This window comes from Artemia franciscana, chromosome 20 (assembly GCF_032884065.1).
Source record: "Artemia franciscana chromosome 20, ASM3288406v1, whole genome shotgun sequence".
In the NCBI taxonomy this organism is placed as follows: domain Eukaryota; kingdom Metazoa; phylum Arthropoda; class Branchiopoda; order Anostraca; family Artemiidae; genus Artemia; species Artemia franciscana.
This window is the reverse complement of record NC_088882.1, coordinates 10,085,353-10,100,450: the sequence shown is the minus strand read 5'-3', so window position 1 is coordinate 10,100,450 and position 15,098 is coordinate 10,085,353. Positions and strand designations below refer to the sequence as shown.

The 15,098-nt window shown below is 36.3% G+C and overlaps 2 protein-coding genes across 2 annotated transcripts in view; one reads left to right on the top strand and one right to left on the bottom strand.

Annotated features, from left to right (window-relative positions):
• LOC136039740 (septin-2-like) overlaps positions 1-15,098 on the bottom strand; it is a 249,200-nt gene that overhangs the window by 43,190 nt on the left and 190,912 nt on the right. The gene's annotated exons all lie outside the window — the stretch shown is intronic.
• Positions 1-15,098, top strand: part of LOC136040417 (GPI inositol-deacylase-like) — a gene marked incomplete in the record, with an annotated part of 65,923 nt that overhangs the window by 592 nt on the left and 50,233 nt on the right. Inside the window, 3 exon segments of the mRNA XM_065724691.1 lie at positions 3,325-3,478; positions 6,187-6,407; positions 13,757-14,026. Of these exon segments, the coding sequence (XP_065580763.1) occupies positions 3,325-3,478; positions 6,187-6,407; positions 13,757-14,026 (645 nt within the window).

Below are 15,098 nucleotides of genomic sequence, written 5' to 3'. Positions count from 1 at the left end.
TTTTCAAAATTTAGGAAATGTTTTTGCATATCTTTAAAACCTTATAAATTGGGATTGAGCAAAGTTGTGAAGCTGAAAACAATCTTGTTGTACTCATTCAAGCAGAAGATCTATTTTGAAAGGTTTCAATTTTATAATAAACATATTTTTAAAGGTTATCAAAAGTCAGGACTCTCTAGAGAGAGAAGAAGTAGAGGTAGGTACTTCAAAATACCTTCACAGGATATACTTTAGCCTTTGGACCCATCCCTGAAAGCTTCATTTTCCTAACCTAACCCCTTTCTAAGATAGCCGAAAGTCAATAAACCAGAATTTTTCCAATAAATGAAATGATAATGTATCCTCAAACCACAATTACCAGCAAGATAAGGTACTGGTAACATCCTGTGGATTTGTTGCTGGTGGTGATGTGTCAAATCTCAGTTGATATTTGTGTCTCAATTCACCTTCCAGTCAACATTGGCCAGTCATTGCTGACTCTAGTAAATGTCTAGTTTTATCACAAGCTGACTAAACTGTGTATTACTGCATATAGCAAGATTCTGATGATTGTATAGGCCTATTGTTTTTTTGTCATTATTAGAGAAGTGCATCTGTTTTTAGCTTTCTAAAAATCCCCTCCAACAAGACTAAAAATGCATAAAGTGGGCTTTCTTACAGGTAACTTTACCAATAGAGCAAATTGTATTAGTCCATGAGCCCTGCAGGCAGCAGGGTTTGGTCTGTATTCTATATTTACTCAACAAAGAGTGATAAAACTTAAAAAAAAACTGCAAACAAGGATTATTAAATTTGTATTACATCTTGTATTTATTTTCTATTACCATTTGGTTCATAACACTAAATGATGCAAATCAAAATAAGAAAAGGACAAAAGAGTTAAGTTTCATGCATAGCTTTGGGTTATATCTGGCCCATTAGGGGGCAGGGGACTTGGATGCAATTTTAATGGTTGAAGTCAGTGTATTTAGAAAGTGTTGAATGGGGAATTAGATGGTATTGCTTCTTTTTAATATAGTGTTGAGTTAAGAAGAGATCATATGCAATAATGCTATTGAACAAAACTAGGTGCTTACCTAGGGGTGTTTTTGAGCTGGATTGAAGAGGTTAAAATTTAGGTAGGCTTAGACTATATAAAAAGTAAGCCAAGTCCATGTTAAATTTAGTTGTAGCTGACTTGTGGATAATTTGTAGCTGAAAGGTAGACACATACTACATTGATCAGACCAGAAACAAGCCACAATTTTTAATGGATCTTTGGAGGCAAAAAATGGGTCCATGAAGTCTTAAATACCACATTTCACTCCTTCAATGTTTTGCAGAAAGAATCTCTTGCACCCTGTTCAGTGTGAAATGGTGGCCTTTCTCATTGGAGGCACAAATTGGGCTCCAAGGGGAAATAATAATATTGAACCATATATTTGAAAGAAAATTCAACAATAATTTCGGATCTGTCTACTTGTAAAACCATATGAGCAAACCCCCCCCCCTCCATCATTCTCTCCAACTCTATTTAGCAGAAAGGATGGCATGTAGCGTCTTGTTTGAACCATAATCATGCATTCATTCCATATATTTTGCTTTTCAAAATGTAAGTCCTGCCCTCCCCCTAAGAAAAATACCCTTTGCTTATGCCTGTCATCAGAGACAGTGCAAATGGCCAGAGATTTTTCTTTTCTGTTAACACTTAAATAGGCAGTGTCATTCCATATTTTTTATTTCACCTTATTCCAACACCATTGGTGTATTTGCAGTTATTGGCCTTAACCTTGCTTTTTGTGAACCTAGAAAAATGTTTTGCCTGATAAATAAAACTCTCAGAAATTAATTTATAGCTCAAAAATAAGTCTGTAAAGGTTTTTCAACTTAATGTCTCCACTAATTTCCAACTTGTCTTTATTTATTAAATCACAGTACATTAAGCTTGATGGCTGATTGCATATATTCACTTTAATCTGTTTTGACTCCTCTTCTAAATTCTATGTATTGAGAAAAACTAAATATATATAATTACTAAATGTATCAAATTAACAAAACAGGGCTCATCTAGAAAAAAGTAAACTAGGAGTACTATCTGGTAGTTAATTTTATCAGTTTTAATACATCAGTAAATTTTAAGAGATGATAATTCGAACTCTTTTTGGCATGATGTAAGGCTTGTCGAAAATGTCCAGAGGCGAGCAACAAAGTGCATGAAAAACTTAAAATCAGCTTCATATGAGGACTGCCTCAAGCAACTTTAGCTACCAAACTCGTCTACAGATGCATGTGTAGTGATATGATGCTGACTTACAAACTTCAAAAGGAAAACTCTACCATCTTCATAGGCAGCCATAGTACCAGCCATTATCACACAAGAAGACACTCCAAAAAGGTGCCAAAGCTAAACTCCTGATTAAGAATCCACCATATATAGGCTATTTCTCAAGAAGAGTCATAAAAAACAGGAATCATATGAAGGACTTGACTGTCAGTGCTCCCTCCATCCAGTCTTTCAAATTCCAACTTGACAAGTAGTGGGAGAACTGCCAGTCATCAACTCAAGGGCACTTTGACTGGGAGTCATCAACTCAAGAACACTACATGTCTGGAACATCCTTAAGCTCTCATGTGGATTAAGGTGATAAGGGTTACAGCCTTTGACCATGTAGGAAATACCCCAAGTAAGGGGCAAATTTAATTGTCCTATGCTGAGCTTTTACAACTTTTCTTGTGCTCAACTTTTAGAGTTAAATGAATGAAAAGCACTTGTCTCCTGAAAATACCTTTGTAGGATGTGTACAAAGTTCTTACCATAGAGGGTGCTCTCCCCCAAGCAGGTAGAAAGATAATTTCTCATCTCTCAACATGCCATACCATCTCTGTCAGGCAGAAGATAGAATTTCATGTAGGAGTTATATCAATAGATCAGTAAAAAAAAGAGACCCCAAAATGACCTTCAATTATATTTGGAATTTAAATCAATTCAATATATTAGGAATATGTGATGTGCAATTAGGAATATGCAACGCTTGGGATGTATGGCATGCTATTAGGCATATGCAATATTAAGTTTAATTATTGATACAACAAGCCTTTATAAGGTGCAGTGCTCTTTTTTAAGAAAGTTTTTTTCCTCAACTTAAGCTGAATTTTTACTGGTGGTTTTTGGCAACACTAATATCAAGCCCGTGTTTGGGTGGTTCATTCAAATTTTTCAGTTGTCAATGTCAACATTGCAGCAGTCTTGATTGAATGAATTTCCAAATTGAATTTTTGAATAAATCAGCAAATCGAATATCTCTATAGGATCCTTCAATTAGTTGAACTTAATCTCCTTTCCAGAAAGTTGGATTGCCTGAAAGAGTTGAAAGGCTTTATGAAGACTATTCTGTATACTCTTATGGAGAAGGAAAGCATGCAAATAATTTGAGACATGGAAAGTACTTTGGAATTCCTGTTTTATTTATACCTGGCAATGCTGGATCTCATGAACAAGGTAGGCTAAACAAAATTTTGAAAATTCCTTAGTACTTTGCTCTATTTTCGTTCTCTATTTTACTCTTATCCTACATATTCTAATGCTGAAATAAAACATACAAATAATTCAAGAAATGACGAAAATTATAGAATTCCTGTTTCATTTGTGCCTTGCAAAGCTATATCTCATGAACAAGGTAATTAAAAAGCAGAAAAACCTTGTTTTCTGTACTCTAATCTGTATTCTTATTCTCTATTGCATGGTTAATGTCTCTTTACTCTATTCTCTCACTCTTGCTTTGACGATTAACCATCACTTGCTTCGACTAAGTATTAATTACTTTGACTAAGTAATTTAAGAATTGAAGGAGACTTAAAATTTCCGTTTCATTCATGCCTGGCAATGCTACATTTAATGAACAAGGTAAATAAAGTATAAAAAAGACCCTGTTCTCTGTACTCTCCTCTGCATTCTCAATCTCTATTCTACTCTTTACATCTTCATACCCTATTTCCTTTTTTTATTAGACTTTATTCTAAACTCTTATGTTGGAGGAACCCATGCAAATAATTTAAGAAATGGAAAATACTAGTAAATTTCTGTTTTATTTATGCCTGGCAATGCTGGATCTCATGAACAAGGTAGGCTAAGCCCAATTTTTTAGAATTCCTTAGTACTTTGCTCTATTTTTGTTCTCTATTTTACTCTTATCCTACATATTCTAACGCTGAAGTAAAACATACAAATAATTCAAGAAATGGCAAATATTATAGAATTCCTGTTTCATTTATACCTTGCAAAGCTATATCTCGTGAACAAGGAAATCAAAAAGTGGAAAAACCTTATTTTCTGTACTCTAATCTTTATTCTTGTTCTCTATTGCATGGTTAATGTCTCTTTAATCTATTCTCTCACTCTTGCTTTGACGATTAACCGTCACTTACTTCGACTAAGTATTAATTACTTTGACTAAGTAATTCAAGAATTGAAGGAGACTTAAAATTTCCTTTTCGTTTATGCCCAGCAATGCTACATTTAATGAACAAGGTCAATAAAGTATAAAAAGACCCTGTTCTCTGTACTCTCCTCTGCATTCTCAATCTCTATTCTATTCTTTACATCTTCATACCCTATTCTCTTTTTTTTATTGGACTTTACTCTAAACTCTTATGTTGGAGGAACCCATGCAAATAATTTAAGAAATGGAAAATACTAGTAAATTTCTGTTTTATTTATACCTGGCAATGCTGGATCTCACGAAGAAGGTAAATAAAGTATAAAAAAGCCTGTTTTCTATGCTCTCCTCTATATTCTTGTTCTCTGCTCTATGTTTACGTTTAAATACGCTATTCTCTTTTTATTAAACTTTTCTCTTGACTCTTATGTTGAAGAAACTCTTGCAAATAAATTTAAGAAATGGAAAATACTGTATTGTCTCTATTTTATTTATACCTGGCAATGCTGGATCTCATGAAGAAGGTACAGAAAGTATAGAAAAAACCCTGTTGTTTATAGACTACTGTATATTCTCTATTTTACTCTACACTTCTCTACACCCTATTCTCTTGCTCTTTATTAAACTATTCTCTAAACTCTAATGTCAAAGAAACACACGTGAATAATTTAAGGGACGGGAAATACCATGGCATTTCTACTTTATTTATACCTGGCAACGCTGGATATCATGAATAAGGTAAATAAAATATGGAAAAACTTCTTTTTTGTATTTAAAACTTTATTCTTGTTCTCCATTCTATATTTAAGGTCTCTGTGCTTTATTCTCTTATAATTCTTAAGTTCTCTTACTATAATCTATAATTTTATGTTATCTGATAATCTTGTGTTGAAGGAAAGTATGTAAGCAATCTAAGCAGTGAAAAACTATGGAATTCCTGTTTTATTTGTACTTGGCAATCCTGGGTCTCAACACTAGTGACGCTAGATTGATTAGAATATAGGCTTAGTCGTGATATTGTGAATAAGTTTAACACTAAGGCTGGGGAGAGATAAGAGACTTCCAATGTTGTACACCAGTGACAGAAATTAATTAATATACCTGTCCACATAGTCTTGTGACTCATCGTTTTTCCACAGATTAATCCAAAGACCCTCCTGGGAAAACTTTTAAAAATGGTAGTCCAACTTCGTACGTGGCTTAAAAATTATTTCTTTATTTCACCAATCCCTCGAAGATTGGACCTTTTAAAAACCTTTGACCAATTTTTGTTTGAAAATTTATCCACATTACACTTTTCTGCTATAAATAAATGAGACACACATTTTTCAGCTGAGGTAAGGAGGTGAATTGAAGTATTGTTATATGCCATGTTGTATTGAGGGTAGCCTATGCTGCGGTTTGCGTGTAGAGTGGGTTGTCCGCTAGCCTATCCATTGGAAAATTCTTTGCCTGATTTTTGCTGTCTTGCCGATTCCCTGGTTAATAGTTCCCGATTTGGTGACCCAAAACATCTTGCTGCTCACGTGTCTGCCTTTACTATTAGCATCAATGTAGGGCCTATAAAAACAAATAGAAGGAGTGGAAGAGGAAATAGCGTCAGAACGTTAATGTCGATGAGTCAATGTACCAAATCATTCAACTCCTATTTCTAAACTTTATAGTCACATAATACAGGATTTTCGATGTCCAGCAAACCCGTTTTCTAAAAAATTTGCAAAGTACATTTTTGGTTTGTTTTCATACATTAAAAAGTTACCTTTTGTTTTAGTTCGGTCTCTGGCTTCTGTTGCTCTTCGAAAAACTATTGACGACGAGACTCGATTTCACTTCGATTTTTTCACTGTTGATTTTTCTGGTGAATATTCTGCCATATACGGAGGGACTCTTGAAAAGCAGTCGTCTTATCTGCAACACTGTATTGAAGGAATTCTTTCTTTATACAAAGGAGAAAATAGACCAACTAGTGTTGTCTTGGTTGGACATTCAATGGTATGACTCTGGTTCTAATCTCTTTATGTTATGCCTTAATTTATATATTCCAGGTATAGTGCATACACTTTACACGTATGGGTCTCAAAAAATATTTTAAATATCAGTCTCCCCAGTGGCGTCAAATTGCGAAAATGTATGGTGGGGGGAGCAAAATGTATTTTTCAATAATTAGAGGAGGGAATTTGCCATTAATTTTTTTCTCAATATAGATACCAAAGAAAGACATTTCTTGATGACCTCCCCCTCTAAAAAAAGATACTTTCGAAACCTAGGGAGAAGGGCAAGCATTTCCCCCCTCCTCTAAAAAATTAATACCTCATCAGACCTTTCTGAAAAGAAAATTTTCTGATCTCCACACCTCTCAAGGGGCTGCTCTCTGTGCGCCTGCATATCCATGCATTATTTTCTCTCTCATTAATTTTATACTACCATTATTTCAAGGATGTAGTTATAATAAGAATTTTGATTATAACTTACCATATTCCAATTATAGTTTTGTTAAAATTTTGATTTTAATCAAATTGTTTATATTCTTTGTTGGTAGCCCATTTTGTAAACAAATTATGCATTTATTATTGAATGCAAAATTAAATCACTTTTAACATTTTTATTAGGCTACTATTATAAATGTTAATAATTAAGTGGAGGTATGAAGATATTCTTCTTTCATTTGTTTTTTAACGCTTTAACGCTGGTTTCAATGATTGCATATGAAATTTTGATGGACTGATGTCTTTCATTTTTTTTATGGCACTTGGTATTAACCAATTGGTATTAACCCAGCCCGTTAATTCGGAAAAAATAGAAAAATTAAGTATTTTTAACTTACGAACGGTTGATTAGATCTTAATGAAAGTTGATGTTTGGAAGGATATCATGTCTCAAAGCTGTTATTTTAAATCCCGACCGGATCTGGTGACATTGGGGGGAGTTGGGAGGGAGAAACCTAAAATCTTGGAAAATACTAAGAGTGGAGGGATCGGGATGAAACTTGATGGGAAAAATAAGCTCAAGTCCTAGATACATGATTGACATAACCGGAACGGATCCGCTCTCTTTGGGGTAGTTGGGGGGGGGGGGGCTTAATTCTGAAAAACTAGAAAAAATGAGGTATTTTCAACTTACGAACGGGTGATCGGATCTCAATGAAATTTGATATTTAGAAGGATATCGTGTCTCAGAGCTGTTATTTTAAATCCCGACCGGATCTGGCGATATTGGGAGGGGAGTTGGGGGGGGGGGAACCTAAAACTTGGAAAACACTTAGAGTGGAGGGATCGGGATGAAGCTTGGTGGGAAAAATAAGCACGAGTCCTAGATACATGATTGACATAACCGGAACGGATCCGCTCTCTTTGGGGTAGTTGGGGGGAGGGGGGGTTAATTCTAAAAAATTAGAAAAAAATGAGGTATTTTTAACTTACAAACAGGTGATAGGATCCCAATGAAATTTGATATTTAGATGTATATCGTGTCTCAAAGCTCTTATTTTAAATCCCGACCGGATCTGGTGATATTGGGGGGGTTTGGGGTGGGGGAAGGTAAAATCATGGAAAACGCTTAGACTGGAGGGATCGGGATGAAACGTGGTGGGAAAAATAAGCAGACGTCTTAGATACGTGATTTACATAATTGGAATGGATCCGCTCTATTGGGGGGAGGGGTTAATTCTGAAAAATAAGAAAAAATGACGTATTTTTAGCTTACGAAGGAGTGATCGGATCTTCATGAAACGTCATATTTAGAAGAACCTCGTAACTCAGATCTCTTATTTTAAATCTCAATCGGATCAAGCGTAATTGGAGGGGGGCAGTTGGGGGGACCAGAAATCTTAGAAAATACTTAAAGCAATGAGATCAGGATGAAATTGGATGGGAAGAATAGAAACCTTCTAAGATACGTGACTGAGATAACCGGACCGGATCCGCTCTCTTTGGTGGAGTTGGGGGGGGGGGGGGGTAATTTTGAAAATTGAGGTATTTGTAACTTATGAAAGGGTGACCAGATCTCAATGAAATTTGATATTTAGAAGGATCTTGTGCTTTAAAGCTCTAATTTTAAATTCTGACCAGATCCTTTGACATTGGGGGGAGTTGGAGGGGGAAACCGGAATTCTTGGAAAACGTGAAAATGGGGTATTTTAATCTTACGAATAGGTGATCGGATCTTAATGAAATTTGATATTTAGAAGGAATTCATGTCTCAGAGCTCTTATTTCAAATCCCGACCAGATCTTTTGACATTGGGGGGAGTTGGAGGGGGGAAATCTCGGAAAACACTTGGAGTGGAGGAATCGGGATGAAGCATGGTGGATAGAATAAGCAAATGTCCTTGATAAGTGATTGACAGAACCGTACTGGATTCACTCTCTTTGGGGGAGTTGGGGGGAGGGGTTCAGTGATTTGGCGAGTTCAGTCCTTCTGGATGTGCTAGGACGATGAACATTGGTAGGCATGTCAGGGAGCTGCACAATTTGACTTGATAAAGTCGTTTTCCCAGATTCGACCATCTGGGGGGCTAAAGGGAGAAGAAAAATTAGAAAAAATTTGGTATTTTTAACTTACGAGTGGGTGATCGGATCTTAATGAATTTTGATATTTAGAAGGACATCGTGACTCAGAGCTCTTATTTAAAATCCTGACCGGCATTAAGCCTCTTATTTTCCTTTCTAAATCAATCTATTGATTCACGGAATTTTGTTAGAGCTCATACCATATGATCTCTTGGCTCTTAGCTCTTCTTGCCTCGTCACAAGTGCCATATGAGCTCTTAGCTCTTGTTAACGCTTTAACGCTGGTTTCAATGATTGCATATAACATTTTGATGGACTTTTTTACATGGATAAAGGATTTATTTCAGCTATGTTTTTGACCTAGACTGTTTTTGAGATGAGATAAGCAAAAATAATAATGTTTGCGCATTCAGCTATTCTTAATTTTATCCAATAAACATGCGATTGGATATTGATGATGAAGTTACTATTAGTCATGCAGTAGAGTTTTTTCCTGAAAATATTCTCAAATATGCTAAAGTTGATTTATGGGCAGAAATATGTAGCAGTAGCAAAACAGCACCAAGGACACACGGTGATAATGCCTCCGCTCGGCATGTGAAAGACATGATTGGTTTGCTTCGGAAGCGTGAAAATGTGATTATCTTGAATAAGGCCGTCATAGCCGGGTGAATTGGTGCGCTGGATTTAGGATCTTTTGTCCGAGAGGGCGATGGTTCGAATCCTAGTGTACCCAATTATTTGGTTTGGGACGGGGGTCATTGGTGTGACTCTGCAAGCTCAGCGAGATTCGACACATCTCTAAATGGGTACTCGGAGAAACCTTGGGAAAGTAAACAGGAAGGGTGTGCGAAAGCACAGGATGGTTGGCCCCCAACCCCCCATTGCACTTCCTGGCTGAAGGGCCAAGAAACGGAGATCAGCACCGCCGGTAGGGACTGTAAAGTCCGATGCTGTATTCTTTACCTTTTTTACTGGGAAAATCAGGAGTTAATAGTGCTAACGTACGTAATTATTTCAACTACTGAAGTGGCTGTAATTCTTGCTGTTGCTTTTTATAAACTTGCTTCCGAAATTTGTGCTCTGGATTGTACCTTTAACTTCATCAAAGAACAGGTGACAGCTCATGCTTTAAATTTTCCGTCACTTCCCATTCTGTATGCTAGTACCCATATTCAAAGCACCGCCACCGTTATCACTTCAAAAGTGCCTACTAAACTTGACGACCCTTCGAAACGGACTCGCGCTATCAACAAATTTCCTGGTCATGAAGCTATTCACACCATAAAGCCATCTGGCAATAAGCTGTTTGTTCAGATTAGTCAATCTGTACCAAAGATTTTCAACGATTTGGCTCCAACCGTGTTGAATAGCTGTGACGTCATGCCGCGCGAAAAGGAATTTCCTGGCATTGTTAAGGAGGTGTCCGCTAATTATGATGTGATGACCTTTAAGGAATAGGAAGGTGTCATTGACGCTGAGTGTCTGGGAAAATCTCAGGCGGTGAAAATTGTCTTTGCTGATGCTGTAGCCTAGAGTAATAGCCTACCACTCGGGCTCAAGGTGGACTATGAATCCTTCCTGGGTCTCAGAATTCCTGTGCCCGTCCCGTTTCTGTCATAATTGTTAATCTCCCTACCACATGAAAATCAAATGTGATAAGCCAATGAAACGCAGCTGCTGTGCCGGCCCTCATGTATCATCCCGTGACTTCCCCTGTGCTTTTGATCCAAAATGCACTAATTGTGAGGTTAGTCACTCATTGTATAGCCTAAAATGTCTTATTCTGCGTTATGTCCTGAGCAAACATGTGATTCGGAAATGACTGTCGAATTGTCCGTCTCAACCTGCTCTTTTAATTTCAATGGCACGAAAGATAAAGATGGCTCATTAAACCAAAAAAATGAATTATATTGACATTTTGTTCTTCCAAGAACATGTACTTCCTGCCTTCTCCGTTAACTCTCTACGAAGAAGCAGCCACCATATTGTGTTCACCACCAATGCACCAATGCCCGAAAAAAAACTCCAGGGGCTTTGCATGTGCTAATAAACGATTAGCTAATCCTTTTTTACCTGTCTTACTTCATTCCTCTGATAATATTATGGGGATACGACTTGGTCACCTTGTATTTATAAATGTATATCTTCCCTGTGATAAGAAATGTCTAGCTTCACTTATTAAGTTTTATAATGCCTGCTCATCCCTTAAAACTCTGTTATGTAATATTGAAAGTATGGGTATGGGTGGCTAGTGATAGGTGACTTCAATTGTTATGTTCATAGCTCCTCTACTCGTACCAACTTAGCTTTAGATGCGCTGCCAATTGGTTATCGTTTATCACCCAAAGCTCTTAATTACAGTTATATTCATGATAGTGGTACTATGACCATTGTATCTGGATCGCCTATGTTCCCTGTTCTGTCTTTCATGTTGACGAAGACAAACGTGACTTTGACCACTTTCCCCTGTCCCTTACTGTGACATTAATCGCTGATCCGTCTAATGATCCTTGTGCTACTGCTTATAAATATGGTCTATAAAACGAAACTGGAGCAAAGCCAATTGACCTTTAATAATTTCTAACCTAACAGCCCTGTTGTCCTGCGTCAAGATCCCTTTTAATCTACTGTACACGAGCGTTTTTTCGCCACAAGCCAGAGTGCAACTGAATCTTTATTACCTTTACTTAGCTGAGTCCATGAAACAAGCGGAAAATGTGGCTTTCCCCCGGAAAATGCGGAAATATGGCTTTCCGGAAAATATGGCTTTCCCCTGGAAAATGTGGAAATGTGGCTTTCCGGAAAATGTGGCTTTCCGGGTTAAACTCAAAACTCGAAGTCCAATTTGGATAGAAGACTCGGGTCTTAAAGCCGAAAAAAATCGTGCTAAACTCTGGCTTCGCGTCTGGACTGCGTGTGCTACGTTGTATATATGGGGAAATGAGACCAACCAAGTTTACAACTATAAACGTAACATTTCCATTGCAATTTAGAAGACACAGAAGGCTTTACCACCTTTTTTGGAAATTTGTTTTACATTCAATTAAGATTAAAGAAGGAAATTTACATCAAAATTTTGAATTAACTTTGTCATTGAACTTTCTCTGAAAAAAAAAATCTATTGAATAATCCGGAAGCTCGTTATTTTGTGAATGACCCGCAAAGTTATTTATTTTGTTTTGTATAAATATGCTAGTTTCAGTTTTATTTTTTTAGTATTTCTACTGATGACGGTCGCTGTATATGCTATTGAAATATCTGGGCTTTTGTACCTGTTTGTCACTATCTAAATAAAGGGATTTATCCCCATTTGAACTTTTATTAGTTCGTATTTTAGAAGGTTTTATTCTTTGCTCTCCAGAAGGGCCTACAATTTTTTTTTAACATAGCTTCTTTCGCTGCAGCAAAGTATTAAGACTGTCCAAAGACTGTGTGTAAGACTGTGAAATCTAAAATTATGTAGCCTAGTTAAATGCTGTGGCGTCAATTCATGGATATTTAGGAGGGTGGACAAGATGTATTTTTCAAAATCTGGGGGGGTCAGCGCGTCATTTTTTTGAATCTTACAATGAAAAGACCAAAAAGCGTACGTTGAAAAATATTGAAGGGTCGGGGGGTATGTGCATTTCTCAGTGGACGTCACTGGTTAAATGAAGTTTTAAAATGCTTGCCTATATTAACCATTTGTATCTATTATCTATGATACCATGGGGTAGCAAAGTGGGTTTATGCTCTGCTTGACAATACGGGCCCTTGGATTCGATTCCAGCTACCGCAAGGCTGGGCAACGGGTTTGCCACATGTCCCTGCAAAAAGACTCAGTAACTGAAACGGTAATTTGGCCCTCTGTGTGTCATCAATGGCTCTGGAAGCATTCTCCAAGCATCAATTCTCCAAGGAGAATTGCATCAATGGTAGCAAACAAAATGATTATTTTGTAATAGAATAAATAACTTTATTTCAATTTTATATTATTTTATCCAGTTGCTTTTGTGTTCTCACCGAAGTAATTCTGCTAGTGACAGTGACCTATGTAAACCAGTCGCGACAATTGTAGTTTGTTAATATTAGTTGTGGTTTTTATTTGTTTTTAGCTTATCTTTTTTGTTACTGAAGACGCCTCGTTTTATACAGGTGAAATATGCGCTTCGTTTTATCTTTTCTCTCTACTAACCAGTCTTGTTTGTTTATTTTCTTCAATGAGCTTTCTCTCTTTGTTGTTCTTTAAACCTTTTAATATCCATGCTGGAGTAAATAATCAATTCATGCAATATGGTTTAGTTTTGTTAAATGTTTTTTTTTTTTTTTCATTTAGTTTAATTAGTTACTAAATTAGTTTTGTTTTTCATTTTGTTAAATGCTTAACGCGTTTGTTAGGCATCAACTTTTACTTGCTTGACCATTAAGTGACTTGATCATTAAGTACCTTTCTTAAGTAGGGTAAGAACTTCCATAAGCTCCTTAAGTACTTCCTTAGGTTCCTTAAGTACTTCCTTAAGTTGATCATTAAGTAATTTTGATACAACTTCTAATCCCCTTGTGCTTGATTGCAGCGTCTTGACATATCCTAGTCGTAGTTATTCACTACCTTATATAAATCATCTTTCTGGGGGTTTAAAGTTATTAGTCCGTACTTTCTTTTAATTTTCCATTAGCCAGAATTTTCTTCCATTATAAAACAATTAATTAGTGTATATAATCTAATAATTAATGCTCGTTGTACACTATGTTCTACTTACTAACTATCTTACAAATAACAATAACGATTGCAATTTCTATTTTTGAATCAAGTTGTGTTATATTTTTTTTCCATAAATTTGTTTATTTTTAGGGTGGTATAATTGCGAAAAGCATATTTACCAATAGTAGCTTCGAATCGAACCACGTGAATACTATCATAACATTAGCCACTCCCCATGAGGATCCGATTATTCCTGTTGATTATGCTTTAAGAAGATTTTACAGCAAATTTGCCACTCATTATAGTTCCAAGGCGAAGAATTTGAACGGACTTATTGTTGCTTCGATTGGTGGCGGACTGAGAGATTTTCAAGTTCGATCCGGGCTGACACATACGGATATAGATGGCCTCAGTGTCTTGGTACATATTTTTTATCTTTCTCTTTCTCTTTTTCTCCCTATATTCTCTCTCTCTCTCTTTCTATCGCTATCTCTCTGTTGTTCTTTCTCTATCTCTGTTCTTTTTTATAAGTAATTTCTAAAACTCCATTGGCTATGCATGACACCGTTGCTAGGAGCGGGCCTCTTTTAATTTAGTGGGTTTTTTTTTTACTTTTGTTTTGTTTTTATGTTTTCCTTAATACTTTTATTTGTATATTTTTCTTTTCTTTATTTACTTTTGTGCACTAAGGACGGTGGAGGTCTCGACGGAATTATCTGCATGTTTATCCTTCTTCTTGTCACTGGCTTTTAATATTCTTGTTTGTGTGCTTTTTTTCTAAAGGAAAAGTAGATGCAAATAATTTAAATATTTTTTAATTTTTCAAATAACAGGTTTTTTCCATTGCAACAAAAGAAGCAAATAAAGCACAAACGTACAAAACAACTGTAACTTAAAAGGAAAGGCTGAGGAAAATGTAATGAATAATAAAACTGAAATGCCGTGAAAGTGACTTCCCAGTTCCTAATTCTTCAAGGGATCGGGATATCTTCTTACAAATGTTGTTTTTAGTTGACTTATTTGTTGTCCTTTTCTTTTAGTTCATTGAAAATTAAACCCCTATTTATTTTCTTTTTACGTATCTTATTTTTCTTTCAGACAATTGACACCCCTAGCGCCTCTGTCCCTCTCCCTCTCTGTTTTTCTCTGTCTCTTTCTGTCTGTCTGTTTATATTTCCAGACAACTGACATCTCTGGTGTTTTGTTTTTTTTGTCTCTCTCTGGTTTTTGTCTCTTTCTCTCTGTACCCTCTTTCTTTTTAAAGTATTTTAATTTCCAGACATCCTGTGCGAAAGCACAGGATGGTTGGCCCCCAACCCCCCATTGCACTTCCTGGCTGAAGGGCCAAGAAACGGAGATCAGCACCGCCGGTAGGGACTGTAAAGTCTAATGCCGTATCCTTTACCTTTACCTTTTTTTTTCTCTCTCTTTACCCTCTTCCTTTTTTTACGTATTTTAATTTGTTCAGCCAACTGCATCCCTGGTCTTTTTT